This window comes from Nuphar pumila, chromosome 13 (genome assembly GCF_984573655.1).
Source record: "Nuphar pumila chromosome 13, dmNupPumi1.hap1.1, whole genome shotgun sequence".
Taxonomy (NCBI): domain Eukaryota; kingdom Viridiplantae; phylum Streptophyta; class Magnoliopsida; order Nymphaeales; family Nymphaeaceae; genus Nuphar; species Nuphar pumila.
In genome coordinates, this window is record NC_143261.1 from 81,749,745 (window position 1) to 81,767,488 (window position 17,744).

The 17,744-nt window shown below is 36.9% G+C and overlaps 1 protein-coding gene across 4 annotated transcripts in view; it reads right to left on the reverse strand.

The window, feature by feature from the left end:
• LOC149818883 (calpain-type cysteine protease DEK1-like) overlaps positions 1–17,744 on the reverse strand; it is an 83,419-nt gene that overhangs the window by 26,773 nt on the left and 38,902 nt on the right. For all 4 annotated transcript variants that reach the window (XM_089985753.1, XM_089985751.1, XM_089985750.1 and 1 more), the window contains exons 10-18: positions 11,123–11,285; positions 9,389–9,662; positions 9,120–9,270; positions 8,924–9,035; positions 8,627–8,792; positions 8,448–8,518; positions 8,256–8,347; positions 7,903–8,065; positions 6,358–6,429 (exon numbers count right to left, since the gene is read on the reverse strand). In XM_089985753.1, the coding sequence (XP_089841879.1) occupies positions 6,358–6,429; positions 7,903–8,065; positions 8,256–8,347; positions 8,448–8,518; positions 8,627–8,792; positions 8,924–9,035; positions 9,120–9,270; positions 9,389–9,662; positions 11,123–11,285 (1,264 nt within the window). The remainder of the gene's footprint in view (positions 1–6,357; positions 6,430–7,902; positions 8,066–8,255; positions 8,348–8,447; positions 8,519–8,626; positions 8,793–8,923; positions 9,036–9,119; positions 9,271–9,388; positions 9,663–11,122; positions 11,286–17,744) is intronic.

Sequence of the window (17,744 nt, forward strand, 5' to 3'; positions counted from 1 at the left end):
CTTGTGCTCGTGATGACTGAAACTTGTCTCTGTGAGCTAGTAGGAGTCCCTCCCAAAGATTGTGCCCTTACCAGTGCCGAAGAACCAACGGACATAGCTGTTGTTCACACAGACAGGCACAGACAGAGATAAGAAGACAATACAGATAAAATAAACCGATGCTACAAGAAATTCAACTTCCATATAATCAGCATCCATTCAAGAGATCAATTGCAGCCAGCAGGGGCTGCTGATGATGACCTCATCAGGCTATGTCATAGGGATTCGGCCAACCAGGTGCCACACCCACGCCGACGCGATGCGATGCGGCACCTAGTGCGTTCAACCCGACGATGGGTCTGGTCAACGCACCCAGCGTCATAAATGTCCAAATTTTGGACTTTAAAAAAAAAAGAGCCTGATGTAATGGGCTAAGAGGAGGATTAGGGCAAAAAAAATTTGCCCTCTCCTCTCAACCCCGACGCTGCGACCCGTCTCCCGACCCCGATGCTGGCAACGATTACGAGCTACCACCGTACGGCAACGCCTCCTTCTCATTCTCTCCTTCAATCTCTCTCCCTCGTCTCTCAATCTATCTTCTCGACTACCTCTCTCTTTGTCTCTCTCAATCTCTTTTTAGTTTCCCCTTTTCCCTCTGTTACTGTGCACCTCTCTCTCTTTGTCTCAGCTCAATCTCTTTCTTCTTACTGTGTACCTCTCTCTCTCTCAATCTCGGCTAAACACCGTAGGTGCCCATTTTTGAAAAAATATTTACCCATTTTAGGGAAAACACAGTTCGGCTTGTTAAGAGTTGATCACGAGCTGGCTCGTTTAACATTATACATAATATATCTGTTGGGACGTTGCAAGTTCGAATCCCAATGGTATGGCATAACTGATAGGGGTCTGTCGAAAAATATTTTCTATTCTAATTGTTGAAGCTACAAGGATTTAAGACCTGAGAACCTTTGGAACCGTCATTATTTTGCTACCTTAAGCAGCCATTTTCAAGTGTTTTTACAAATATAGTTCTTGCTTTGTTTTTTTAATGATCCTATGAGGGCATAACTATTATTTTATTTGTCCTTACGGTTATAGGCAGGGAACCATATTGTTGTTGACCTTAGGGATGTTTTTGCGACAGTTAACAAAAAGTGAGGGACATCCTTTTTGGAAATGGCCAATATGACAGCGACCATTTTGCAAAAAATCCTAATTTTAAATTAAACGTTGGAGTTTTTGCAAGATATAGCAATTAATTTAGAGGGAGATATTCGTCGAAAGAGTTTAAAGGAGTTGTATAGAAAGGATCTTTCCAAATCTCCTTTTCAGACTTTCGTGTTTTCTTCATGATCCAACTCTGGTCAAAGCCCTTACCTAAACATGCTGGCTCAATTCACTGAACCCAATTAATGAGCCGAACTTAGTTTTCACAAGCCCAGCCAAGCCGAACTGAGTTTTCCCTTTGACATATGGTTGCTTATGCTAATGACTAATGTGTATTATTTGTTGATGACTTGATGTTGGGTAATTGGATTGTTATTACGGATTTTATTACTTAAAATTTGATTGAATGCTCATATTTTTATTAGTTACTAGTTAAATACTTAGATAGATCAAGTTACATTAATGTTATTGTTATATATTTTTTTTGTACCTTTTGATATCTATTTATACGTACTACTACTATATTTTTTTAGAACTTATTGTATATGTTATTTACCTTGCATTCAATATTATCAATCTTAATTGTGTACATAATTGATTTTAATATAACATTTTTTTATTTTCAAGACAAAAATGATGAATAAAGAGAAAGGACTTGCATCATCCTCAACCTCACATGTAAGTTTTGTTGCTAGTAGTTGTAGTAAGAATGTTGATTTAAGTTTGTTAACTGCAACAAGTGATGATAGGGGGTCATTATAGGCACATGTGGATAAGCTTGCAAAAACTAGAGGAGGTGGTGGAATCAAAAGATTGTGATGCAATCTTTGTAAAAGAGATTTTGTTAGGTCTTACACAAGAGTTAAGGCTCATTGTTGAATATACCAAGACATGGCATTTCAGGATGCAAAAGAGTTGATGAAGCAATGCGAAGATAAAACAAAAAAATACAATATTAATATAAGAAGAGAAAGACAATGAGTGATTCTTGTGCAATTAGTGTACCCTTTTTAAGCCATCAAGAAAATGCTCAAAAAAAAGGCAAAGTGAATGTAGGAGGTCGAGAAAGATGAACTATACAAGCATCATTCAATACATATGAAAGGGAGGAGATGGATAAAAAAGTAAGGAGGTATTTTTATTTTAGTTCATTTCCATTAAATGCAGCTAGAAATCCTTATTGGAGGGATTTAGTTATTTCATTGGCAAATTGTAATTTGAGTGGTTATTTACCTCCAAGCTCAGCAAAACTATGAACCACACTTCTTGCAAAAGAGAGGGCAAATATTGAGAGATTGATAGAGATTAAAAAATATTCATGAAAACAAAATGGAGTTTTCATTGTTTCTAATGGGTGGACAGATATTTAAAAGTGTCCACTGATTAATTTCATTGTTTCTTCACTTAGTGGCTCAGTATTCTTGAAAGCAATTGATGCATCTGGGCAATATAAAAATGTTAAGTATTTGAAGGGGTTGTTTATAGAAGTAATAAAAGAAGTAGGTGATCAGAAAGTAGTACAAACCATCATAGACAACGCTCCAGTTTGTAAAATTGCAGCATTGAGTTTGAAGAGTGAGTATCCTCATATTTTTTGAACTCCCTATAGCACACATATTGAATCTGACCGTCAAGAACATATGCAATCCCAAAGAAGAAGAAAATTCACTTGCATATGCTCTATGTTCATGGATTGCAGAATTAGAAAAAAAATGTCAAAAGCATTAGGAATTTTGTTGTCAACCACCATCATGATAATACTATATGTAATAGGCATTCTGACCTAAAATTGTTGAAGGTCGGTGAAACACGTTTTGCGTCCATCATTGTGACGATGGTGAAAAGGATTAAAGAAGTGAAAAATGCTTTGGTTAACATACTGACTGATGAGAATTGAACATTCTATCGTGTTGATGTTGTTGTCAAGGCTCAAGAAATTAAAAAATTCATTGTTGATGATGAGTATTGGAATAGAGTCATATACTTCTTTCAATTTACGCAACCTATTTGAGAAGTTGACAAAGATGAGCTCATGATACACAAAGTTTATAAAATATGGGATAATATGATTGAAAAAATACAAATAGTTTTCAAGCATGAAGAAAAAAATCCTATATTAGATGATTCAGAATTTTTTAATCATATTCATTCAATTTTAGTCAGAAGATAGGATAAGAGCAATACTCCTTTGCATTGCATGACACGTTCTCTTATTCCAAAATGTTATGCAAAACAAGTGGTAGGAATGTGGTATTGGTTGTCCCTCCAAATTTAGACCCAGAGTTATCAAGGCATAGAAATACGTGTATGACAAAGACTTTACCAAAAATCACATATTATAAATCAAGTCACACAATAGTTTGAAAATTTTGTATCTTCGAGATTATATGGACAGGCATTACTAGCGAGAGAGGAGATGAATATAGATCCTATCACATGGTGGTCAACATTTGGATCATAAACATCTCTTCTCCAACATCTTGCATTGAGATTGTTATCTCAGTCTGCTAGTTCATCCTATTGTGAAAAAAATTGAAGCACATATTCTCAAATCTATAACATGAAGAGAAACAAACTCACCAGCAAACGTGCAGAGGATTTAGTACATGTTCATTCTAATCTTCGACTACTTTCGTGAATCAATGATGAATACATGTACTAATTGTTCTCTTAGTTATTTGACTATTTCTTAGTTTTTTCATTTAAATATACTTGTATTTAATATTTTCAAATTGGGTTTGTAATGCAGACAAGGATCATCCAAAATTTGAGACGTAAACCCAAAAGAGTGTGACTTATAGGAAAAGCATGATTTCAATATTACAAACATGGATTTATATGATCTCAGTCTTCCATTTTATAATGCATTTTTCCATCTTATAATGCATTTGATGATGAAGCAGAAAATTATTAGGATACATTACCTCGTCGTGTAGGATATACTTTTGGTATGTAATTATGCATTGTTTGCTTCTTTTATTAGTATATTGTATAATTTACTTCTTTTTTGCTTTTACTTATTTGATTGTTTCTATAATATATTTAGGTTGGTTTAATTGTGGTGTTAGTTTTTATGATGAAGAATAGAATTGTAAATTGTTAATTTGATTTATTGCATGCATGATGATGAATTGATTTGATGATATTATGATAATTGTTTTTTATTTCACTATAGTTACTGTTGTTAACTGTTAAAACTTAAAAATTATATGTATATAATATATATATATATAATTTTATATATATACCCTCCCGCAAGCCCGCACCCAAATTTTTTTGAAGTGCCGCATGGCCGCACCCGCACCCATGTGACATAGTCATCATTTGTGCAATGAGTGGTGGTGATGAACAGAATAAATGGTGCCAGATTCCAAAACACCAAGGACTGGAGATTTGGCATATCACTTTAACCATTGTTACCCCATTTGTGACATCTGTGATGTCGACTGCAACCACCATGGAATTACTCGGGTAGGTTTTTATAGGGTTTGAAAACCCAACAGCCAAAATCTTTGTAAATTTTCGAGGCTTAAAAAAAATCTTTCGTGGAAAAACATGATCCACATGTTGATTCTTAGCAAATCGACCATGCCAAACTCATCAACAGGGTAAAAATTGCAAAGAAGGTGCCAGAAGCTCATTTCAACCCATTTTGCATGTTCTGTGTGGAGTGTATAGATCATCCTCATGGAGAAGGCGAGTGGTGCAAGAAAGGAGGAAGGCCTCGGATGTCACCTTGATTAACTAATAGCTAACCTACTGACCTGACAACTAGATACAACCTGGTGATTCAAGCACAGCATGTGCCTCCACTATCGAACTGCTCCCCTTTAGCACTCTCCTCTAAAATGACTCCCTCTTGCTACAATAACATAAGCTTGAAATAAGCAAACTATCGGCTCCTTGCATGGTCTGATTTGCCTGTCTTACCTAGTTTACTTGATCCAAGAGAGAAGAATGTTAAGGTATATGTATTGTTGGATATGTATTTAGGTACCAAAGTATACCTTGGTGTACTTGGTATATCCCTTTTCTTTGTATATTTTTTGAAGTTCCTTAGGTTTATCTTTAGTATACCTATCAAGTGCAGTCTAAGTATTGTATAGGTTGAGTATACTTAAGGTATGCCATTAGGGGTAGAATAGGAATTTTACTTATTATTTCCTAGTCATTACTTAAATGGCATTTTTTTGTCAAAATATGTTGACAAATCTAATTGTTGGACCTTCGGCAACTAGCCATTGGGTTAGTCCCTCCTTTTTCTTCCTCTTCCCCTCCTATATATATATATATATATATATATATATATATATATATATATATATATATGGGTAGATGTGTGCCTTGTAAAGTGAGAGAGTGATGGGTAGTTTAGACATGGCCTATTGTATCTAGCCAAATGCATTTTTATAATGCATTTGGATTTTGTCTATGTTTTTTTTGTCTTGTGTCTCGAGTTTCATGCCCTTTCATGACAAAGAGGAGGTACAGGATCAGTGTTTTCTTTCTTTCTTTCTTTGAAGGTTTTTGTTGGTTTCTCATCAAATATTTTGAAAGGCAGGAAAGCATCCAGAGTGCACCTTTTATTTTCATTTTGTGACCCTATGACCTTGATACACACATACATAAATACATATATGATTTATTTATTTATATTATGTGCTGAATATACCAATATCCAACCCAGTCCGTCTGGAAATCTTGCTTCAAACTCTTTGCCCCCGGATACCAGATGCTCCTTCTTTGTATTCCTTAAGATGCCTTCTACGCAAGCATCATAATTGGAATAGGCCCTATTACTCCAAAGAAATCCATTTTCATTCATTTTCTCAAAAGAAAACCAAAGATTATTTTTGTTCTTGTATAACTATCATGTATATGAGTGCAAACCCGTATTACTTTTCTTTCACAAACAATTCTCTCATTTATGGTTAATATCTTCTCTAGCCTTTATTGAAAGAGAACATTTTTACGGAAAAATAAAACACCATGAAGTGGTGGCTACCAACTGATGGCACAAGATACATACATATATGTGTACATATGTATGTATGCACATACATATATATGCTACCTACTACATACAAAAATTATACATGAAGACATCTGTACATACCATGTATTGATTAATTTTCATAATCGAAAAGGACAGAACATTCTGACTCGAGCAATAGAAAATACTGTAATAAACTCAAGGCCATGGGAACTCACTTTTGTGGCTGACCGAGCAATAGCCTGAACCAAAGTTTCCTTGCTGAGAAAACGCATTGCACCTTCCATCATCTATTTCACCATATAACTGTATCAGTCTCAAGAAAACCTAGTTAACAGTGTTAAAAATTTCTCATTTCCTATTAATGAGCCTAAGGTGCTTCACACTGAAATTATTTTTTCAAAATGTGTTAGAAAAATGAAAACAAAATGGAAAATGCAAAAGAACAAAAAAATAAAAACATTTAGAAAAAAATAGTAGCAGTGATACCGTATGACAAAATGAACAAGCTCACACGGTATCACACTGCCAGGTTTACAAAATCAGCAGATTATTGGAGTTAAATAGAAAAGGTGAGACATTATTGAGAAATTTTGATAGCAAACAATGCAAACAGGGGACCTAATTCAATACTCCTGACTGGATCTGGATATCACCTTCATAAAAAGAAAAAAAATGTACATGAACTAATGCATCAAAATCAAAAGATGTGTTAATTTGATGAATCAACTTGGTTATGATGTGAAAATACATGTTTTTTGCAGACAAAGGGAAGAAGTCATTGCTGATTTACCGCAGTGTTTTGGACATACTCACAGATATTTACAAGTAAATGATTCAAGGAATGTAGCATGCATTCAGGAGAGTAGGGGTGCACATTGAGTCAGGATACAGAACCAAAAAGGGTTGGCGTGGGTTGCCTGTGCAGCCCCAAGCCCGAAAAGACCCAGGCCTAACCCACCCTGAGTGCACACACACCACAGTAGCAGTTGGGCACAAAACGCTATGGGGGAATGGCCACAGAAACACAAACAGAAAAATGCACAATTATTTCATATTTTAGAAAATGGTCCATGTATGAAGTTCTAGACAGTCAATTAGGAACTAAAAGTCTAAGACTCTAAAACATGTCGTCTTCAAGACATTCCAAAAACAGTAAACATTAACCTAAATGTCAGATTTGGCAGAAATGGCATTATCCCCAGTACAATGAGGTCAAAGTTGCAATTGGAATACAACACATGGTGGTTATTATGCAGGCACAACTAGAAATTCAAAAGATCCTTTAAGATCTAAACACATTGAACATACATAATTAAATATCAATCAATAATTAAAAAGTATATAGTTAACATTGGATACTTTTGATCCCAAGTGTTGACCGCATGCTGGCTGGATCATAAAATGGATCAAACGAGACGAATTTAAATCTGAAACCCAGCTTACTCATATCTGAAGTACCCAGGCACCAGTATAGATATGACATGGACATGGGAGCTGGTAGAAGCACCCATGTGACAGCCTGGGCGAACCCGTACCAGATAAGAGTGGGGTCAGGCTTTCCACAGGTCAGGGTTAGGGTTGGCCCTACCAGGCCCTAACAGATATCATGACAGTTCTCATTGGGCGGTAGCCCGACATCCACTCTAAGAGAGAGACAAAGAGCCGGCCTATGTTGAGGATAGGAAACCAATAACTCTTTTGATGAGCTATTATCAGGAAGGAAACCTAGTAAAATATACAGTATAAGGCAGTGGGCATACCTTAAGGGTCAAACATGGACGAGATACAGCAAAACCAAAGGCTACAACAAGAGTAATTGCAGAAACAGCAGCACCAGCAAAAGGTGGATAAATGCTCAAGCTAGCAGCAATACCCCAGCCTTCAGTGGCAAGTGCAATCCCATAGAGAATAAGAAATGCAGCACTGCAACCCACAAACTCAATTGTGTCAGATGCAGGGAACCACAACCACCACAACAGCATGCACTCATAGGCACAATATGGATAGAAGCATCCAACAATAAATAGCAGCATTTATCCACAAAATTAACTTGACAAAATCAATATCACCACATGCATTTCCCATGCAAAGGAGATCCTCATCACCAACCAACCTGACATTTTTTGCAGAATCTGCATGTGCATCATAGACATATACTGGCAGCACTCTTGGTGAATATACTACAACAGGAGGTGAAAGAAGTACCTAAAAAAAAATTATGAGTTCAATTGAAGCCATGAACAGACACTTTGCAACATAGTTTATGAACGAAATGTAAGACTATTATTTCAAAACAGAAACTCACAGTCAGTGCACGCCCAGCCAAAAGAAACAGGAAGGAGAAGTAGCCAACAGATGCACCCACAAAGGGCTTACCTGCAAGTACAATGGGCATTTACATTAGCAAAAAGATTATCTAAAAGAAACCAGCCATACAACACACAAAGGATAGTGAAGGCAAGAATAATCTAAGGCAGCATTCACCTTCCAATAAGCCAACCAGAAATGCAGCTAAACCCAGGATAAATGCCAACAAGCAAACTAAGAACATCTGGGTCCTCGTCAAATAAAAATTGTTCGAAGCCCAATAATGAATAACACCAATAGCAAGGAAAACTAGTAGCAGAACCAAAAGAAATGAAAACCCTATCTGTTACAATAAGAAGAAAAAACAAATTCAAGCCACAACAAGATTAAATCAATTGAAAAAAAGCATCACCAAAACATTCAAAGTTTTTAATCATGTGTCCATTCAACTGATGCCAAAAAATTACCACATACCGTCCATGGTTTAACAGTTATTATAACAGCCGAGATTGCACCAAGCAAAAGAAGCAACCCAATACCAACAAAGACATAAACACCACGAGAGAGTTTCCACTCATCATCTTTCCTGGAAGAAGATAAGCAAAGTAAGCTACATCAAGATAACATAAATTTAAAGCAGTCAATATTAGGACACATCTTATTTCCTCACCATTTGTACAGCCCAGAGCACAGCGATAGAACTGCAGGAATGCACAAGAGTGGTAGCAATGCAGCAAGAAAATCTGCCTTTGTAGGTAATCGATCCACCCGAGAATTGATAACTTCCAAATAAGAAGCACCACAGAATGAAACAAGCACAACTATAGAAAGAAAGAGAGAGTATCATAATGTCGAAACATCCCATGAAGTAAAAGAAAACAAATATTTTAGCAAATTTTTTCAGTAGTGGAACTGTAATCTTAAACACCTTCTACTTACTTGCAAAAATACCAATACAGATTGCTGAAGAAAGCGAGAACCTATAGGTTGCAAACCAAGAAACTATAGGCAAGACACCTGTGATCAGCAAGGCTAAGGTTGAAGACATTGCCCACCCAAGGTAAAAGGATGATGTATAAGGGGAGTCACAGTATTTTTTAGTGTTATTCCAGCCAGCATAACCCAGTTCATCCAAAGGTTTTGCAGAAACAATTGCACCTAATGCTGCAATTGATCCAATTAAAATTGTTGTGGAGATCGTCAGCAAAATACCCTGAAACAAAAAATCGGACATTTGTAAATTCATATTAAGACAATAGATGCGCCTAACTCCATTTCCAACTTCTCAACAATATAATGCATGTGGAAAAGCATTTTAAATAAGAAACAACTATATGGAAATAACCGCATCCAAACAGCACCAAAAGCTTGACTTCATGCAACAGTTGTCAAACAGAAGAAGTGAAGTACAAAGTTAAGGAACTAAAAGCTACATACAGTCATAGTCATTCAATTATAGAGTTGGATCCAAGAAATTTGCATCATCTCTCACAACATGGACAGGCAAGTGGGTAACTTGTTTGCAGTCACAGGAGTGCTGCAAGAGTAACTTGCAACTCAATATGATGTAGAGCTTATGGCACCGTAGAAACTTTAAGAAAGGGCATATTACAGATGGTATGTAAATATGATCTCCTCACCTACTCGGGAAATGCCATTTGAGATACAGAACGATCACTTATAGCTCACATTTTCACATGGCTAGAGATGGATAGCGATATAACAACAATGACAAGGTTTTCTTCGCAACCATATCCTGTGTGGGAGTAGCCAAATGCATGAATTTGACACTCCAGAGAATGTGAATCTTGTCATCAGGTTTGGAACTTATTATGGGCAATGGTACTATGATTCTCCAATGACATAAAAGAGTAACAAACAATTTATACAACAGAATTTAAGTAAAACGTGGGGCAAGGAGTGAGTAACACTAACACATAGTGTGGTGGCTTTTCTCATCATGACAACCAGTTCAGATTCAAAGAAACAAGAGGGTGTCCAAATGTAAACATACTGGTTGACATGTAGAGTTTAGAATATGATAAATTCCAATATATTTTAAAAGAGTCCCATCTAAATGGCAAGAAGAGGCGATTTTGTGGGCTGCCAGGATCCAGTAAACCTTTTATTTCATGTAATTAGTTTTTATTTGGCCAGCCAAGTTAACAACTGGAATCAACAACTTCATTACAACTTACAGCCCACAGCCTTGTATACCACAGGATAACAAAGTCTGGAACTCTAGGGGCACTGGCAACATAACAAAGGTAGCCACACGAATAGCTTGCGCAAACCACTTTCTGATTTTCAAATAAAGTAAAAAAGGAACAAACAAATAAATAAAAACACAAAGGAGAAGAACCATGTGAAAGAAACTCCAATAGTATGTGAACCAGAAGTCAACAAATTGCAAGTCATTTAACTAGATAACTGACCAAGAAAGAGCAGAAACCAATAATAACAGAGTGTTCCTGCACATGAAGCAGTATTTAACTATTTTATATTCAATGACCTTCTAAAATAACAAGTTAGCAATGCAGCTTGCAATACTCACGTGCCACAGGTACTATATTAATTTAACAGATTAACAAAATGCATTTGTTGTTTTTCGGTTGAAGATAGTTGTTAGCCTAGTAAGAAAATATGAATATAAGCATGGTCTTATGAACAAACCTCCCGAGTACCACATGTCTGATGGCTATTTGACTGCACTGTATTATCTACTTGTGGAATCCAGAAACGGTACCCATTATGAATCCATATAGGAATTGCAACAGAAAGACATGCAGCCATTAAGGGAATTGTGAGGGCCAAACCAAGCAGCAACGATGATTTGCTGCACAACAAAAATGTGGAAAGTTAGAACACGGAGAAGGAACCAAACAAATAGATTTATTAAGAAATCTACAGAAATGCACAAAGTATACACCCCCCGGCATAAGGATTCAAATTATGATCACCTAGATTAATTTCAGACAACTCAGACTAACAAACCAAATCCAAAAGAGATTGTTAACCAGCAGATAACTCCAATATCCAGTTAATGAGATAACCAAAAGTTAACTCGTAAAATACTATGTAACACAGACACGACGAACGACCCACTGTATCCATGTGACATGCCGGGGTACCAGGTGTGGCATGGGTCCAACCTGAAACCTTTTTGTTTTTTTACTTAGTTGGCCATAGAGAGAGAGAAGAAGAAAAAGGAAAAGGTGGGGAAGAGAGAAAAAGGAGAAGAATAAGAGGAAGAAGAAAGCAATGAGGGGAAGAGAGAGAGAGAGGGGGGGAGAAGGCATAACTGGGTTAAGACTATACCAAGTTGGATCCAGATCCAAAACCAATTCTATTATGTATGTACACTTGTATTTATTTGTGTACTAAAGGGCAATATTGTAATCAGTCACGACACCCTTTAATATAAAAGAAAGGACATCTCAACCGCAGCCTTTAATATAAAAGAAAGGATGTCACCTTAGGCTGGGGTTGAGACGTCTATTCAGTTTTCAAGGTTGCTTCTCTTCTCCACTTTCTCTCATGTCTGTTCATTGTGCAGGACACTACTTCCAAGAGTCTGCTGCACATGGTATCAGAGCCCAGAAGAGGTAAGTCTCATTGGTCTTTGGCTGCAAACTCCCTCTCCCAAAAACAAATCTCGGCATGATCATTTTCTCTAGCGTCTCCCTTTCTTTTCTTATTATCTAAATCAAATCCCTTCTCCCTTATTTATTTTATGTGTTTTATCTGAAGATATTTTCAGATCTGATTTAAAATACTACAGATCTAAAAGTATTTTTCCTTTTTGCATCAGATCTGAAACATTGGACCAGATTTGATATTTTTCATTCAATATTTTCTTTCTTTGGTCTGATCTAAAAAAAATCAAAAAACAGATCGAGGGAAGACCAGATCTGTTTCTTGTAATCACATCGGACCAGATCTGACGACCCATCATGTCAGATCAGATCTGACGATCTTTTTCATGAAGTGACATCCCATCTTCTTTTCTTATATATATATATATATATATATATATATATATATATATATTTTATTTATTTATTTATTTATTTATTTTTCTGGACTGCTAGATCCAATGCAGATATTCTCTCCGATCTGTAGTTTATGATCATTTGCAAAAAAAGGCAGATTGTTCAGATTAGTCCAGTACACCTGATTAGTTTTTCTTTTGAAAATTGTTCTTTTCTTTCTTTCAGTTATATCCTTGGTTCCTCTCTTATTTATTCCTAGTGGCAACCATTAATGCTTCCTTTCTCAGTCATTTAGTGATTGAGAAACTTGATTCTTCCAAGTTCACACAAATTATTCCTTTCCTTTGCAGTCATGATTTAATGGGACACCTCGATGGGTTGATTTATGTGCCTTTAGAATTTGTTTCCCAAACAATTTCAATGCAGGATGAAAGCACAGAAAAGGCCTCAAAAACTATGGTAAAAAAACCCAGAATTTGTTGTGTGGCAAAAGAATGATCAATCGGTTGTAGCATTTATTACAGCTACTCTCTCCCACAAGGTTCTTCTGCATATTCTATCAAGAGTTCCAATGAAAAAGTTGTCAGACATTTTACATCAGTGGTATGAAGAGATTTGTACCCCCAAGGTATACCAGTTGAAATCAGAGCTTGTTGATTTAAAAAAGTATGATTCACATGTTGTGAAATACCTCAACAAAATCAAGACTAAATCAACTTGCTGCCATAGGATCCTCATTGTCAGATGAAGATATATGCACGAAAACAGTTAGCGGACTTGGATTGGAGTACATGTTTATCATTGTCTATACAGGCACTGTGTGACGTCCACCTTTTGGTAAACAGAGAATTATGTTGTTGGAGCATAAAGCTATGTTCGGCATATCATCCGGTCCTCGAAAAGATTAAGTTAATCATGAGGTCATGGTAGCTGCCCAAATTTTTAACTCTTCCCAAGGAAGAGGACGTGGCTGTGGGTGCAACTTTGGTGGATGTGGGACAAGAAAAACTTAGATTAGGTACTCTCTCTTAGTACCACTGATGTAAAATGTCTCACAACTCGTTCAATAGAACTCCAGATAGAATATACATAAAAACCTCGCGTGAAATAGTAGTTGTAATAAATGCTACAGTGGACGGATCATTCTTCCGCCATGCAACGAACTCTAAGTTTTTTACCATGTTTTTTTAGGCCTCTTTGTGCTTCCATCCTGCATTTATATTGATTGGAAAAAAATCCCAGTGCACAGGAATGCACCCCATGTCAAGACATTATCCAGCAACTTCGTCTTAAGGCCGGTTCATGGATTCAAGGGCAGCACATCATGTTACAAGAGATTCAAGTAAACTCTCTCATGTTGAACCTTATCATGGTAATGGAAGTGTAATCATGGGGGATGAGAAACACCACCATATTACTCATGTAGGCGCAGTTGTTGTTCCTACTAGTAAATGATTCATTTCCTTGTTTAATACCTTGTTCGTAATATTCAGAAAAATCTTTTTTTTCTCAACTTTGTTGTGATACTAATTCTCGTGTCTACTTTCTTTTGTCTTATGTTTCTGTGAAGTGAATTCACACGAATCAGACACTCGGTGAGGCAAGATGTGTAAACCTATATGTTTTGAATGAAGCTCCAGAGTTTATTTCATCGCTAGCCAGTCATTCATTGTTTGCATCATCATCAAGTCCAAGAGTTCACCAAGAATTTGATCTTTGGCACTGTAGATTAAGTCGTTGCAATTCGAGTTTTCTTGATATTTTATTTAATGAAGGTTTGACTGGTGATAAAATAAAAAATTCTTTTACTTCTTGTATTAGGTGTCGTATTTGTAAGTCATGAACTTCCCCAGGTCCAAGAAATGAGCTTTTTTCCATTTGAGCTTGTTCACTCTGATGTTTGGGGTCCTTCCCTTGTTATGTCATTGTCTAAATTCAAATAATGTGATTTTTGTAGATGATTTTACTCATTTCACCAAGATATACTTCTTAAAATCCAAGGACAAGGTTCTTCCTGTTTTTCATATATTCAAATAATATGCTGAATCTCAATTTTCTAAAAAAAATATCCTTATGGAGTGATGGTGGTGGTGAATACATATCAAACCAATTCACACAGTTTTTACACAATAATGGAATTCAACATGAGTTTAGTTGTCCCGGGACTTCCTAATAAAATGGAGTTGTTGAACGCAAACACCATCATATTGTGGAAACAGCCCTGACAGTCATATATGACGATAATCCCAAGACTGGTTTATGGTCAGACATGTTTCATACGGCAGCTTTCTTGATAAAATAGGATGCCTCTATCCAGTCTTGGAGGAAAGTCTTCATACTTTTTGTTGTATATAACACACCCTGATTATTCTCATATGAATGTTGGTGTCTTGTTCACATTGATGGTACATTGAGAAATAAGATCTCCCAAGACCACCCATGTGCCAATTCATTGGATATGATGAGGAATATATGGGATACAGGTGCTTTGATCATGCTACCAATAAAATTGTTGCTTCGCGTCATGTTGTTTTTCATGAAAATATGTGTGGGAATGTGTTATCACCCTCTAACAACACCTTGTTACAGTCTTTCTGGCCATCAACACAAAAAATGCAGCATGATGAAAGTAACACTGCTGCAACTGAATTACCAAGTTCAGCAGGTATACCTTTAGCTGATAATATTCAGCCAGCGGGGCAACCATCTTTTCAATTCTTCAAACACATGTACAACAGAAGAAAGGAGATGCAGCCTGTCACACAGTGGAATTGTTGCCCTGCGTAGTGAATTGAAGGATCAGCAAACGGAACCTTCTGCTGATCAGGTTTCACATGACTCCGACAATGCTACATTCCAGATTAATCAAGGCTCTAATCGTGACATAATTCAGCCGCCTGTCCGGTCAACCACTGATGATCCGGTTCAGCCACAGGATTCCTCTATTCGCATGTCCAGCAGAGTTAGACACCCCCTTGACAGATGGGTCAGTTATGAAGCCCTTTCTTTGGATTTTAAGGTATATGCTACAGCTCTCGATAATACTCAAGAGCCAAGGTCTTTTGTTGAAGCCAACCAAAATCCACATTGGACAGATGCTATGAATGAGGAGATTGCAGCTCTCCGTGAATGCAGCACATTGAAAATAGTTCCCAAAACTACAGATAAGAATGTAGTTTGATGTCATTGGGTGTAAAGATTAAACGAAAATCTGATGGTCAAGTTAGTAGCGAAGGGCTATACTTAGGAACATGGGCTGGATTTTAATGAAACATTCAGCCCGGTTGTTCGGATGGGAACAATTCGAATTTTTTTATCTCTAGTAATATCCAATAGATGGGATTTATTCTAATTGAATGTTAAAAATGCTTTTCTTCATGGCGATCGGTATGAAAAGGAGCACATGGAACACTCTGTTAAAACATATGTAATAATATACATCTATATATATAAATATAGATGTATATTCACCATAATACCCAATAGGGGTACTTGTTTTATTTCTTTTATTTTGCTGTTTTTTATTTTTGTTTTTTTGTTTTTTAAAATGCATTTTGGATACCGAAAAGGGGCCCCACAATGGAGTCGTTGGGGCCCCCAACGGTCACAATTGTGACCGTTGGGGGCTCCCAACGACTCTATTGGGAGCCCCTTTGGTCTCCTTTTCTTATAAATAGGGGGAACCCCCCTTGTATGTCGTATTGCTCTTGAGAGCTCCTCTTCAATAATAGTGATATTATTTTTCATGTGTGTAGCCTTTTTATAAGGCCTTTCGTATATCCCTTAGTGGATTTCCTCTCTTATGCTTGTTGCATTTGTCCGTGTGGGACATAGTGAATGCTTTAGCATTCTTGGATTCTTCCGCATATTTCATTACATGGTATCAGAGCCATACGATCTTCTAAGGTAAAATCGTGTATCTCTCTACTTCCTTTTTTTTTCTTTTCTCTCTCACCTCCATTTTGTAGCAATGGAAGTCAAGATCGATCTATCATTCAAGCTCAATGGGAAAAATTACATGATGTGGGCATCCGCAATGGAGAATAATCTCAAAGGGAAGAAGCTTTGGGGTTATGTAATGGGGACCATTCCGGAACCCCAACTTAAGCTCACAAAGATGGAAGAAGATCAAGAGAAAGCACTTGAAGGCGATGCTCGTCTAAAGGCTATTGAAGATTATCATCATCAAATGGAAGATTGGGAGAGTAACCATGCAAAAATCCTAGCATGGTTTATGAATAATGTTGAACTTAAGGTATGTGCAAATATTGCAAAATTCCGCCGGGCAAATGAAGCTTGGTTTTTTATGAAGGGTATGTTTACCCAAAAAGATCTTGCAAGAGCTTATTTTTTGCAAGAAAAAGTGAGAACCACAAAACAAGGTGACATGAGCATACAAGACTATTATATTGCTCTAAATCCTTTGTGGGATGAATTGGCTCTTTTAGAGCCTAAATGGGTGTCTATGGAGGATGTGGTACTAAGACAAAAACAAATGGAATAAGATAGATTGTTTCAATTTTTATTTGGGCTTCGTCCCGAATTTGAACAAGTTAGATCCTCACTTCTCCATAGATCCACGTTTCCTCCCTTAGAAGAGGCTATTGCCGAGATTACTCAAGAAGAGACTAAGCATAATATGGGTAAAAGCATTGATGAAGTTCTTGCCGTATCTAAACCCGACAATCATGTCAAAACATACAAACCACCTCATTTTGGTAAGCAAGAGAGTGGTGGAAGAAAAATGATTATATGTCATCATTGTTATGAGCCGGGACATATTAAACCCGTTTGCCCAAAGTTAAATGGAGCATTCAAGCCAAAGGTGGCTTCCGTTGAAGAATCATCCACCAAAGAAGATGACGGCAAGAACGGGGATCTCAAAGATACTCTTGGACAAATTTCCTTGGCTCTCCAACAAATTCTAAAGGCTACTTCTTCTACCTCCGGTGCCGCAATTGCCTCATCATCACCTCCTGGTACGTACTCTTGGATTTTAGATTCCGGAGCTTCTTTTCACATGACCCCTCATGAAAATGCATTAACCAATGTGCACACCAATTCAAAAATGTCTTGTGTCTCTACGGCCGATGGAACTTTTCTCAAAATAAATGGTGTTGGAACTCTTGATTCTAAAAATGTTCAAAATTTCCTTGTTCCAAAAGTTAGAATAGTTCCAAAATTAAATCTTAACCTCTTTTCCGTTTCTCAAATAGCCGACCATGGATGTGAAATATCTTTCTCATCCCAAGGGTGCTTTGTGCAGGATCTCCGGTCCGGGAAGCGGATTGGGCAAGGCCATA